The 13,116-nt window shown below is 44.3% G+C and overlaps 1 protein-coding gene across 1 annotated transcript; it reads left to right on the forward strand.

The window, feature by feature from the left end:
• Window positions 1-452: 452 nt before the first annotated feature.
• Window positions 453-2,007, forward strand: LOC144132424 (BPTI/Kunitz domain-containing protein-like). Its single transcript, XM_077664832.1, has 3 exons — window positions 453-641; window positions 1,200-1,247; window positions 1,781-2,007. The coding sequence occupies exons 1-3, from the start codon at window positions 470-472 to the stop codon at window positions 1,990-1,992; spliced, it is 432 nt and encodes a 143-aa protein (XP_077520958.1). The 5' UTR covers window positions 453-469; the 3' UTR covers window positions 1,993-2,007.
• Window positions 2,008-13,116: the final 11,109 nt, after the last annotated feature.

Genomic DNA, 13,116 nt, shown 5'->3' on the forward strand with positions numbered 1-13,116 from the left:
TTAATATGCACCATTACCGGTCAGCGACCCGAATTCTTCCCTTTGTGCCCCATTTAAATGTGGTTGCTGCGGCCGAGCAGTTGTATAGATATGAAAGTTGTACCGTCTTTGCATAAGGTAAACGGGCGACGGGATTTTCTTACGACCATCCCGAAGACTAAGAGGTCTCGAAATGCGAGGAAAAGCTACTTGCTCTCCGCTATATGACTAAGAAACATATATCGTTGCTTTGTTACCGATCTTTCTGGTAGAGACCATACGCGGATAACACAGGTCGAGGATTTTGGACAAGCCGCTCCCGAGGTGCAGGTTACATTTCCTTGACCAAGCTGTAGATGTCATATCGGAAGAATTGTACTTTTCTTTAAAGAATTATTGTACTGAACTTTTTGCGTAAGCAAAAAAGTGCTATTTGAAGTAACAATAAACAAAATCACTTTATTTGCTTGCAGCAGCGACTGCGTTTGACATGAGATGCACCCAGCTGCCCGATAGCGGTCCCTGCAAGGCGATGATGCCGATGTGGTGGTTCAATGCCAGGACTGGAAAGTGCGAGCTTTTGAACTACGGCGGCTGCGGAGGAAACGAGAACCGATACGAGAGCAAGCGACAGTGTGAAATGACGTGTTCTGCGAGTAAACGTGACTGGTTAATGAAACTTGCAGATGTGCGCAATCGAGTGACCACTTGACCTTTTTAGTTTAAAGATTGCGTTTCGTGTTCCCACGTAGTTCAATAAGGTTGGAGCAATGCAGTGTGAACAAATATTAGAAGTTGATGATTATGTCATAACTATTAATATTGCCTTCCAAATTATTAATTGTCACACTCTCCTTCACACAAGCCAGCGTTTATCGCTCGAAGCCGGAAATGTCGAGTACATGAAACAAAAGTGTTCTAACAAATAAGTTCAGTACAATGCCATCATATCGCTGCAAAATGTTTCCGCACTCTAAAGTTTACGCTATCTATGTTATTAAATGTTTTCTCACATACAGCCTATAGCAAAAGTTTACAGGCTGTTTATCCACGGGAAGAAATCTGTTGAAGCGCCATATCGCGGCCCACTTTTCTGGTCCTGCTATCAGCTTTTCAAACTTTCAAAAACCCTACACCAAGATGTCCCCTATTCCTGCGCATCAATAATTTTTTTTGTGTCCTCCATCTTCTCCAAGGCTTTTCTGATTTTCCATTCACAGTTTATTTCTGGCCCGAAAGACCTTGGGGAGTGCGCAGTGGACTGTTCGGTATGTACACTGATATTCCGAACTTCATTACCTTAATGTTTTCTGGCGCATGAGAAGGAAGCACACTAAAAGTTATAGTAAGAATTTGCAAGGGGGATCTCGGAAGTTCATGCACTCTATTTTATTAGGTTGTTCTCACAAAGCTGTGTACTCACTACAAACAATGCAAAACAGATGAGTAGTTATTTATTTTAGTATATGGGTGCGGACATGATCAGGATAACTTTATGAAGCTAATATTTCCAACGTCACTTTTTCTAAGTAACTGAAGAGTGAACCTCACAGTGGGAGGCGTGGAATAGGGTGGGTCTTTTGCGTACCTGACAATCGTCAGCTCGCCTATTCAGGGGCGAATATTGTACCCTGAATTACGAAGAATATCTTCAGTTCATATTTCACATCGCAATGAAAGAAATTCCGAAATATTTAGCGACAAATGAAAGGGCTCTTGAGCAGTGCTAGGCTAGAATAAACAGCATACCAAGGGTGCAAATCAGTCGGTGCTGATTGTTTAACTTACTCTTCATCCTCAGCATCCGTGGCTGATGTGTGCCGTCGCCCTCCATACTCCGGCCCTTGCATGGCTGGCGTCCCGCGCTTCTACTACGATGTTCAAACAAAGCAAGGCCGGCAGTTCATCTACGGAGGCTGCCACAGCAACGGGAACAACTTCGAGACCCTGCGCCAATGCATGGACGCCTGCACTATTCCCGCTCCTTGGGAGCCGGTGCCCCGGTACGCATAGACGCACATGTTGCACTTACTGCTTTTGGAAAAAAGAAGGTGCTAAACATTCTTAGACCTAAAAGATTATAACGGATATGTGTGCACATCCAACTGAAAAATAACAACAATTTTGTGACATCGCGGGAAATGCATGCTGAAATTAAATAGTGTAAGAGACAGACTAATAAAGCCGATTTACTCAGCCTCATATTCATGTGCGATGTATTAAGTACGACGCTCTTGGAGATGGATTATACCTCATGTCTCCGCCCGAAGTAGATAATTTCAAACAGAGCATTTGTTTGCTTGCATACTTTAAGCTGTATTCCTCCTGCGCAACTAACGCCACCATTTCCACGAATGTAATTTGCATTGCGACGAAATCGCATCAGGTGGCAGATACAACCCACAGAACTGTGTCTATAGCTGACGCTGCAATACCTGTGGTGCATTTACCTGTGCCGCATTTGTAGCCACATATATACACAATCAGCTACTGCCTAAATAGGCCTTCTTAAAATGCTATTTTGGCTCCTTTCAAACGAAGGGAGCGACAGCTGCTCGGTTTCTTTATAAAATGCACTGCATTCTTATTGCTTTCAAATACGGATTATGCCCTCTATCGACTAAAATTTTAAAATGAATGCGTACACATATAGAATGCTCTACATTGAGAAAGAAGAGGAATGGCTCCGAATCTTAACGAACGGCTTTACGCCGCTGATTTCAGCGCTAGCGGAATTTAAACTTCATTCTCCCATATCACATATTTATGACCAATTAACTTTCTTACCGACAGAAGCAACTTAACTAAGGTGTTATTTAGTACAAAAGAAATTCCTACATGAATTGAAGAACGTCATGATGTCTCTTTTTTTCTTGTTTTGGAAAAGCTGATCCTCGTTTCTAGACACTTAATGGCCGTACCATTTTGTCTATCAGGAATTAAATATGCAGCCGGCGTCTCGGATTTTGGAAAAAAACAGTGTTGCACGCTTGAACAATATATGAAAAGTCGCGTGCAAAATTATAGACGCCAGGCCGTAAATGGTTATTTGCCGTAACATTGAACGAGTTGATGAATTTCACACCCTTTCCGCACCTGCTGGATAATGAAGTTTATGCTCATAAATCAGACTACGGGGCATGTTTGCGTAGTTAGAAAACTCTACATTTGGATGTCCGGTATCATCCGTTGGTGCACATCGCACCGATGTGAGGACAAAAGTATAGTTACTCTTTTTGCCGCTCTTATTCGCATCAAGTCATATTGTCACGTAGTGGTGACGGCAGTCGAAGCAGCGATTAAGACGGACGAAAGGGTCTCCTAAAAGAAAACTGTTTACTCTGCTAACTTTCACCCAAAATGGACTGAATCACTCGGCGGCGGTGAAGCGACAAGCGTGCTCGGTGGTCGTCGAACAGAATGCCCGCCGCTGTCGGTCATGCTCAATTTAAAGCTGATAGCGAACTTTCGAGATAAAGAGCGCAAAGTTACTAGAACATTCCGCAACAACGTAGAATCAGCTCTGCCTGGCTGCGATCAATCGAGATAAATCTAGTCACGCCTTGCGTCCCAAACGAAGCGATAGAGTGGTGTGACGGCAGATTTGAAAAACGAACAAATACTGCAAATATTCGCGGCAATATGATAATTTCTCCCCTGGAAGCTATGAAAACCCCGCAGTGGTTTCTTCCTTTCGATATTCTCCACAATATTTTTATTTATATAAGCACCCGTCACCTACGCAAGCACCTAGCTCGAAAGAAAAGTTAGAGGTAGCTTATCTTTAGTTTTATTCTGCTCAGTCAACGCCGTTTCAAGAAGCACTGACAGACTGACCGACCGAGCGACCGTTCGTGCCGAGGCTTGCACCACCAGATTCGAGTACCGACGAAGATGAAATCAAAGCTGGTTCATGAACAAGTAAACGAAAGAAACGCCAACCAACAATTTCAAAGAAAAGGAAAAAAAAGCAAGCGGGAAACAGTCGAGATTTATCGCGAAGTAGATGATGTATTAGAAGAGGAAGTTGGTGACGACTGGAGTACAAATGAACCGCGGATCCTCGTTTGGATTCCAAAATCATAGGACCTTCAGTTCTCAACAAAGCCAGTGGAGGGTGCAGCGGACTGTTTTGATCTCTACTTCGGCGATGAAGTGTGTTATATTATTTTAGAGCGCACAAACCGTGCTGGGACACAAACATACCCTAACAAGTTGGCGGCACTCACAATAGATGAGTTGCGCGCTTATTTTGGATTGCTGCTTCTGATGAGCGTCTCACCACGATATCACTTTTATCATTACATGAGCCGTGATTTCCTTTTCTACTACGAAGAAATCGCCAAAGTGATGTCTTTCAACCTCTTCCAGCATATCATGAACTCCCTTCATGTAAACGACCCAAGCAAAGGAAAGAAAAGAGGTGAAGATGGTTATGACAGGCTTGCTAAACTGCGTCCCCTCATTGATAAAGGGAACAAAAAATTTCAGTAAGAATAATAAATGTAATCTCACCAGGCAATTGACGAAAGCATGGCAGCTTCCACAGGAAGATCAAGTATGAAAGAGTATATATAGCTTCTAATGTAGCCCATAAAAAGGGCTTGTAATGTGCAGGGCACACTCAGAGACGAGCTATATGTGGCGATTTCAGTTCGATGAAGGCGAGAATGCAGAAAAACATTCAATGAAATCTTTGGTGAGCATGTCGTACTTTCTCTGTCAGAGAACATGCAGCCTGGAACGCGGCTGTTCTTTGAAAAATACTTTACCAGCACTCGACTAATGGAAACTCTCGCTCAGAGGAGAAACCTAGCCGCAGGGACGATTCGCACAAACAGAAAGCACTTGCACGAGGAATTGAAGCGAAACTACAAGCTGAAGAGGGGAGAATACCTGTGGCGCTCCGAAGATCATGTCACAGCCTATCAGTGGCATGACCCTAAAGATGTTCACCTCTTGTCCAATTTCCAAGATCCAACTGAGACTGTGGAAGTATCGCGGAAACTTGCCAATGGTTCTTCGGTGGCTGTCATCTGCCCAAAAGCACTGCAAGACTAAAACATGTCGGTGGGGGCCGTGGACAAGAAGCGAAATTCCTACACGTCTCATGGGCTTTCCAAGATGTCCTGATATAGGATATTTTGTTTTCTCTTCAATGCTTCTCTCATACAACAGCAACAATGCCATAACATACTTGTTGTTCCGGCTTGCTCTGAGACGGCAATTCATAAGTGGACAAACATTCAGGCATGCACTAGCACTGGACGATTCCGGAAGAACAAGGAGGGCTGAAAGAGCGGCCAAAAATGGCTGGAGTCTTTGACGAAATCCGGTTCACAGGGAGCGGCCACAATCACAAAAAGTTTCCACAAGGCGAAGGTGCACAGGAAATGAGGTCCGCACAAACTTCATGTGTGGGTATTCAAGATACCTCTGTGGCCTCTTGGTTTGGTGACTTTCACACTAAATAGGTGCATAAGTGAACTAAGGATGGTGCCTTCATGAGACAAGGGGCAGTGTTGTCCCACTTCTGAGAGCCACGAAATGTGCCAATGGGACATATACGTCCCACTTTTTTCTAACAAACTAGCCTTATTATAATACTCAAACCTGTTTACTATCATTTGCGAAGCCTTTGCGAGCTGGAAGAAGCAATGTTTTTCTCTTTTTTACCAAAAAACTATATATTGTCGAGTGTGTTATTATTCTTCCTTGATTTTGCACTTGACGTCATCTGCAACCAGCAGGGTGCCGATCGACGGTGAACAGGTAGAAGCTCGGAAGAACTCGTTCGTGAGAACGGCCCCGAACACTTGACCTGTCTCTGGCGCCTGCTCCTGTAGTCCTGGTTCCCCATTGTGCCATCTTATGCAACGTCATTCCCTACCTCCCGCTACGTAGAGTCGCTTTGCCAGCCCGGGCCGCCGCCCCTCTGCAGAGGAGGATGACATCCGTACCAGCCGGCGACTTCAAAGACTCAGCCCCGAATTCGGCCCCCTGCCGCACATTACCACAAGGTGCGTGCCAGCACTGCACATGACTCGATCCACTGTGAGCCAAGGCAAGCAGACCGTTTCTTCGCCTGCACCTGCTGTGGTTTACCTCCGCATCGCCTCTCGTTCCGCGGTCCCGTTCCGTGGCGAAGCCTCCGAAGACATGGACGATTGGCTTCAACGCTATGAACGCGTGGCCAGCCTCAACGTCTGGACTGCGGAACATTGACTGCAGGACTTGTATTTCTGTCTTCAGGGCACTGCCCGTCACTGGTACGAGAACCACGAGCACACCCTTACTTCGTGGGTACATTCAAGACTCAGCTGCGAAACACTTTCGCAAACCAGCATCGCCGTCACCAGCAAACCGTCACTAATTTCGTGGTAGACGCGTTGCTGCTTAGTGACCAATCCGATCCCCGAGCCACCGAGGAAAAGAAGGTGCGTTTTCTTCTGCGAGGCGTCAAGTCCGACATTTTGGGCGACCTCATTCGGGATCCTCCCACAACCGTGGCCGGGTTTATGTCCGCGGTGACTAATATCGAACGTGCCCTGGCAACCAGAGCTGATCATTATTGTCGGTTTGCTGGAGTTTCCAATACTTCCAGTCTTTTCGCATACCACCCGGCGGCTTACCCTGTCGATGCCATGCACCTACGCGAGGTCATCCGCGAAGTTGTCAGGGAGGAACTTCGGAAGTATCTGCCACCCACCGATTGCACATCTTCGTCCCCCCTCACAGAGGTCGTCCGACAAGAAGTGCAACGTGCACTTTATCCTCGCTGCCCCTTCACCCCACCTCCTGCAGAGCCCACCGAGACGTACGCCTCCGTCGTCTGTCGTTTGTCGCCGCCAATGGTCGACCGTCCGTCCCTTGCTCCACAGTCACTTCCGTCTCCTGCGCTTGCCGACATGCCTCGTGTCCACCAGCATGGACCAAGCAAGGCCGACGCGTGGAGGACTGCCAATGACCGTCCACTATGTATCCACTGCGGGAAGGCCAGTGACATCTATCGCCCCTTCCTTTATCGGGAGCTCTTCGCGGATTCCGGAGAGATGCGCCCCGCCCAAGTAGGGCGAACAGCCTCGTGAAATTGAGGAATTTTTGCGCCATTCCCCACCACCTGTGCGGCCTTCAGGTCGGGCGTTTAGCTCGCCGCCGGCGCCGCGCCGGCTGGATTCCCCTCTTCGCGACCACCGCGGAAGCCTTTCTCCTCGTCGGGAAAGAGAAAACCAAGCCCGGCGACGCCTGGAGGTGGCGTTGCCGACCACGAATCTGTAAGCCTCCACGTACGACGTCCCGCTCCCCCTCAACTACCGACGACAACCTACCCGCCGATGCTTTCGCCGCCTCTGCTCACCCGGTATACAATAATCTTCGCGTACTTACCGACGGCCATGCCACGACGGCCCCCGTCGACACCGGCGCCGAATACTCCGTTGTGAGTGGGGAGCTGTCCCGCCGCCTTCGCAAGGTACTCACGCAGTGGGATGGACCCCAAATCACAACCACCGGAGGCCACCTCGTCACCCCAGTCGGCCGCTGCTCTTCTCATGTTGAGATTAACGGTCTCACGTGCCCCGTTACCTTCGTCATCTTGCAGCGCTGGTTTGGAGATATTATTCTCGGCATGGATTTTCTGTGCGAGTTTGGCGCTGAGCGAGTTCGGTGAGTACGGGCAAACACTTTTTATTTGTTCATGGCGATTGCTATTGGCCCGGCATAGCCCACTCAACTTATACGGCACCGAAAAAAAAGTGTTAGCCCGTTCCAATGCCAAGTAGCACATAGGTCACGGTTGGTCGATTACGCCTGCTCAGTTGTTTATAAGCTTCCACTCTCTTGTAAGAAAGTTTACATACGCCAAACCGGCCGTTGAATTAATATTCGTTTGCGAAAACACTTGAATTCACTCTCGGATTCAAGTTATTCCCATCTGAAAGATCGCTGCCGCGAGTGCCCAAAACAGGAAAAGAAAAAGAAAAAATGCTGCCCCTTGGTCACCAAAACAAAGATTTTGTTTCGCCACAGAGATAAAACAACCAGGGAAAAAATGGAGGCATATTTCATTCGAAAAGACAAGCAGAGTGTGTAAACCAGCCTTCCTTGTCTCTGGTTGATAAAGAGGTTTGCTGCTTAGATAATTCATGAACTGAAAGGAAAGCAGGGGGGGGGGGGGGGAGGCTCGTTGTTGATGAGGGTGTACCTTGCGTCTGATAAGTGTGTAACCATTTGAAGTGCCAGTGCAATTGCTATGTTACTGATATGTCACGTATTTTTTGGGTATAAAATGTATGTTCTTCTCAATAAAAAAAATTTGTTGCGAGTCAGCGCATGTCGCTGTCTTTCTCTTCTCGTCTTTCGTCAGTTCGCGCTATTCCACCAACCATGAACTGTTACCAACTGGCCCCACTTTCCATCCTTCTTTAGTTCGGAGCACAGGAGGATACAACAAGACAAGACCCTTGTTCAGGGTTTGTACGCATGGAGTAGTGCTTTTGCACTAATATTAAGCACTTCATCAATATCCATTACACAGCTATCGCGAAGATGGCGGAAAGCGAAGATTGTCGCAAGACAGTTCCTTCTCCTCATGTCTTAATGCGGCCTTCGAAGATGTCTAGAAAGCACCAGGGGAATTCGCATAGAAAAAAAAACTTTTCGCGTCTTATTAGCTTAGCGAGCAGCATACATGAAAAAAATTAGATTTAACCGATCGTGTCAAAGCTTGTTCCATCGACAGAAGCGAGAAAATATTCTTGGTTGTCTAAACCTGCTTTGCGCCGAAAAAAGAAGGATGGCACTGCCGCAAGATATAAGTTGGGCAGACCCAGAGAGGCAGCATGTGGTTGTTTTGCTAGTGTTTTCTACTAAATTAGCTCTAAACAATTACCCTAATGTTCTTCAAATGACGAATCCCACCAATGAAAAAATGTAATGTTCAATTTGCATGGGCAGGCCAAATACGTATTAGGTGCTTTATAGTCGGATACATCTTAAGAACGCGGAGGCATCCGCCCCTCGAAGGACCCTCTGCAGCCAATAGAGTTGCCATAGTTATTCGTCTCAATGAAGAAATCTGCCAATGGCTGCCGTTGCCTAAGCAACCTGAGCAATGGATTGCAGCCTACCATTAAGCTGCTCATCAGCTAAGCCATGAGAGGGATTCAGTTCGGATGCAAAGAAATGTAATGTGTCACTTGCGGCCTAACGAGGCCGAGTAATATTTGCAGGCTAAGTTCTGTGGTGTTAACATGATGGAAATGTAGCATTCCGTGTGATATCTGCTTTATTCAAACCTATACCTTTATCAAGAAGTCTCAAATAGTTGAAGGCATGAAGCAAAACTGGTGAGATGATTGGAAACAATTAAGAATCGTTTAGCAGCTATGCCACCTTACCGATACTCTTCCAAAATGAAGCCTGTGGCAAAGTTTTTTCTTTAATGCTACCACCAGTGTTCCATTTAGCGATACGAGTGTTTTAATAATTATGTACTAACCAAGACTAAAAACACACGAAAATATAATTCATAGATAACCTAAACCGCAATTCATGCTGAACAAAATTTTCGACGACTGGCTGAAAAAACCCAAAAATTCAACAATCACAAGGAAATAAGAAACAGGGTGTTTGAAATTTCATTCTGAAAAATTTTTGAGTATACCAAGTCACAATAAGCTTGTAACAATGCCATGGTACTACATCTTTTCTAGAAACGATATTCGTTTTTTTAGAATAACGAGAATAACATAAACAATTGCAATGGATTAGTTTAGTTTATGAGGTTTTAACGTCCCAAAGCGACTCTGGCGATGAGGGAAGCCGTAGTGAAGGCCTCCGAAAATTTCGACCACCTGGAGTAGTATAACGTGCACTGACACTGCATTTACGCGGGCCTCTAGAAATCGGTCTAACCCATACGTTCAGCTTGTTAGGAGTTCTTGTCCTGCTAAAAGTTTCATTGATTGCTAGAAGTAGATCTTTGAAATGATTAAAATTCATAACAACCTCACGTATCCTTATACAATATATTCCGGGCTCTTTTCTAAAAACCATTGAACAAACTATACGCCATAGTTCGTCAGCGGGCATAGGCGGACGATGAGCTGATTCACTGCAGTTGGTCCCGCTATAACCCCCACTTGTCGATCTTGGCATTGCGTTTCTCAACTCTTCCAAACAGTCTGTGAAGTGACCGGTAAATACATCAGGATGAGCAGAGCAGTCGTATATTTTTTTTAAATTTACAGCAATTGTTTCATCTATTGTTGGCTGCTTTTTTCGTATCATGAGATCATTCAAATGTTCCCACCTGTGACACTTCCTCTGCTGTCTGAGAATTTGTTTTAGAAAGTACCATTTTTTTCTGTTCCTGGTTTGGCAGTTACCTGTTTTCTAAGTTGTTTTTTTTTTGTATTCATTCTTTAAATTCATGTTTTCAGGGTTTTTTCCACTCTTTTCAAAGATCATCTTTTCCATCAAAAAGTTTAATTATTTTCATAGTTATATATTTATTTTTAGCATTCCTGTGTTGCAAGAAAACGTTCTTGAGGCCTTCGAATTAATCGTGCTCATTCTGCTCATATATTTTCATAAAGTTCAATGCGCTCAGAATGGATTATTGAACTCCAGTTATGGTCATGAATTAATTTATCTACCATTTGGCTATTTAGTTTTGTCATTACTTCTTTTTGGGTATGACTGCTCTCTTTTCTTTGTGTGTATGTCAAGCAATAAAGTAGTGGTAGTCCATTTTCTGCTTCATAACAGCAGGTAAATTAGGCTTCCTCGTTGCTGCTACTATGTGATCTATGCAAATCTGTGTGAATATTGAGCCTCTCCATTCCTCTCTTTTATACCCTTTGATTACTTCACCTTGTTTATTCCCAGCCAGTAAGTCATCATATTTCTGCACGCTTGGATTGTTTATTCTCGTAGTACTAATATTGAAGTCGCCTAATATTACTGCTTTCTTATTATGTACATCCTTCAGCATTACACTAAACTCTTCTATGAAGTCGTCCACATTGTTATGAAGAGGCCTATATATTCCTGTGAGAACATAGCGATTTGTCTCACTATTGACCACTCAGCGGCTACCAGCTTGTGTCCTAAAAGGTGCTCGCTTCTGGTGAAAAATTTATTCCACTACCTTTTCTATCTCATCTACATACTGTATGCTGGTCATACTCTTTTATATTATAAAGGTCACATTCTGAATGCGTAAGACTAATTTTACTCAATACTATTACCTCAGGAGCAATGTTCCCAAATATGACTTGAACTGGTTCTTATGTTTCTTAACGCTTCTTAAGCTAATGTGAATTGCCGTAAATTCTCTGCTTATGCTTTGATCAATACTCCGTTCATTGTGAATATATGCTTCCCAGTCACTCAAAGAGTTAAATGTTTTTAACATTATATCACCCCAACGTGGTCCGCCTCGCTCTCCGCTTTATTTACTGTTGTTCCGGACATCTTTGTGACTAAAACGTTGCCTTTTTTTGGCCAGATGATCCTGTAAGCCTTTTGCTTAGCTACATACTTCGTGTTCCAAAACGAATTTTTTAGAATATTTTGTTATCAGTATTTTTTAAAAATTTCTGATCTCAAGCGCTACCGGTTCCCTACCCACTGGTCTCTAGTCCTTCTGAGTACAAATTTGCAATGATTGTTGCTGTTTTTCCTTCTCTTGCCTTCAGCCTATGAACTGCTTCTATGAAATCTTTCGGGTGAACTGCAAGCTCCAACCTTTTAGCCAAGCCCTCCAAAACTTCAACAAGCCCTCACTGCTCTCCTCGTCGACGCCATGTATTTCAATATTGTATCTTCTTGAGTGCTGTTCAACACTTTTGACAGCCAGTTGAAGCGGCCTGAACTTCGCTCGATCAGCAAGAGTGATGATATCATTTTGGTATAAATTGATTAAAAGAGGGCCGAGAATACTCCCTAGGGGAACTCTAGAATGTGTCTGTATTAAATGTGAAGAGTGGTCATTGACCTCAACAAACTGAGTATAGTGTGAGAGATATGATTTGATTAATTGAAATGAATTGCCGTGAACTGCATAGAATTCTAACTTTTCAGGGAGCAAGCTTCTGTTTAGGCACTCGAAGGCTTTGGTGCAATCAATCAACACACCCAACACAAATGTTTTTGCTTCTATATTATGTAAAATATACTCTTTTTGATTCAGAAGAGGTAATTGGTTAGATCTAACATTTCAGAACCTTTACTGAGCGCTCGACACTGAGTCTTATTTATCTAAGAAGGATACGAGGCCGACCAAAATAATTTTTTGTCCTTTAGAGAAAGCTGGCAGAATTTATATGGGCGGTAATTGTTTAAGCTATTGTTATCTTTTTTTTATAAACAGGTTTAATAACTTTCGCTACTTGCAGCTGTTTAGGGGAGCTGTCTGTAGTTAAGGTAAAGCTGAAAACGTGGGTTAATATAGGTGCTATAAGCTCATTGACGTATATTAGTGGCTCTATTTGCATACCTTGCATGTCACAGCAACGTGAATTCATGCCCAAAGAATGCTCAACAAACTTATCGTACTGAAATAGGCTTAAGAAATAAACTATTCGGGCATGAAAATCTATCGGGAAGCTTTGTGTGCCTAGATAGCTGAGAGGTAAGAAGGCTGGCGAAACGATGACTCAATGCTTTGGCTAGAGATGTCCCAATAAGGATATGTACATTAAATGTTCTTCCACGTGGCGAGTTCCGTGTGAGGTGCACAGAACTTCATTGCGGATTTATTATTATTACCCCAAGAGTAAACAATCCGAGCGTGCAGAAATATCATGACTTACTGGCTAGGTATAGATTACGCGATGTAAGTAAAGGGTAGACAAGACAGTAACGAAAAAGCTCAAAATTCTCACAGACTTGGAAAGATCAGTTGTTTATTTCCTTAAAGACCCCTTGTTGGGGGTTTTACATTAGGGGTGGGGTTAACATGAGAAAGCAAAAAACTTTTTCACGATGACAGGTGGGATGTAACTTGTTGGGACAAGTGGGAGTGCCTTGCAGGGTCCGCTGTCAGGCATCTCGCTGCATTTTTTTCTCAACTGCGTTCGTCGCTAGAAGGAAAGAAGAAAGCTTCTGCTTTGCCGAAAATAATGCAGCCGT

The sequence above is a fragment of the Amblyomma americanum genome, chromosome 5, assembly GCF_052857255.1.
Source record: "Amblyomma americanum isolate KBUSLIRL-KWMA chromosome 5, ASM5285725v1, whole genome shotgun sequence".
NCBI classification, from domain to species: Eukaryota; Metazoa; Arthropoda; class Arachnida; order Ixodida; family Ixodidae; genus Amblyomma; species Amblyomma americanum.

Excerpts from the sequence above, each read along its gene's own strand:
- LOC144132424 (XM_077664832.1), top strand. The coding sequence starts at position 470 with ATGAGATGCACCCAGCTGCCCGATAGCGGTCCCTGCAAGGCGATGATG. Across the intron at positions 642-1,199 it reads GACGTGTTCTGCGAGTAAAC|TTTATTTCTGGCCCGAAAGA; the intron begins GTGACTGGTTAA and ends TTCCATTCACAG. Across the intron at positions 1,248-1,780 it reads AGTGCGCAGTGGACTGTTCG|CATCCGTGGCTGATGTGTGC; the intron begins GTATGTACACTG and ends CTTCATCCTCAG.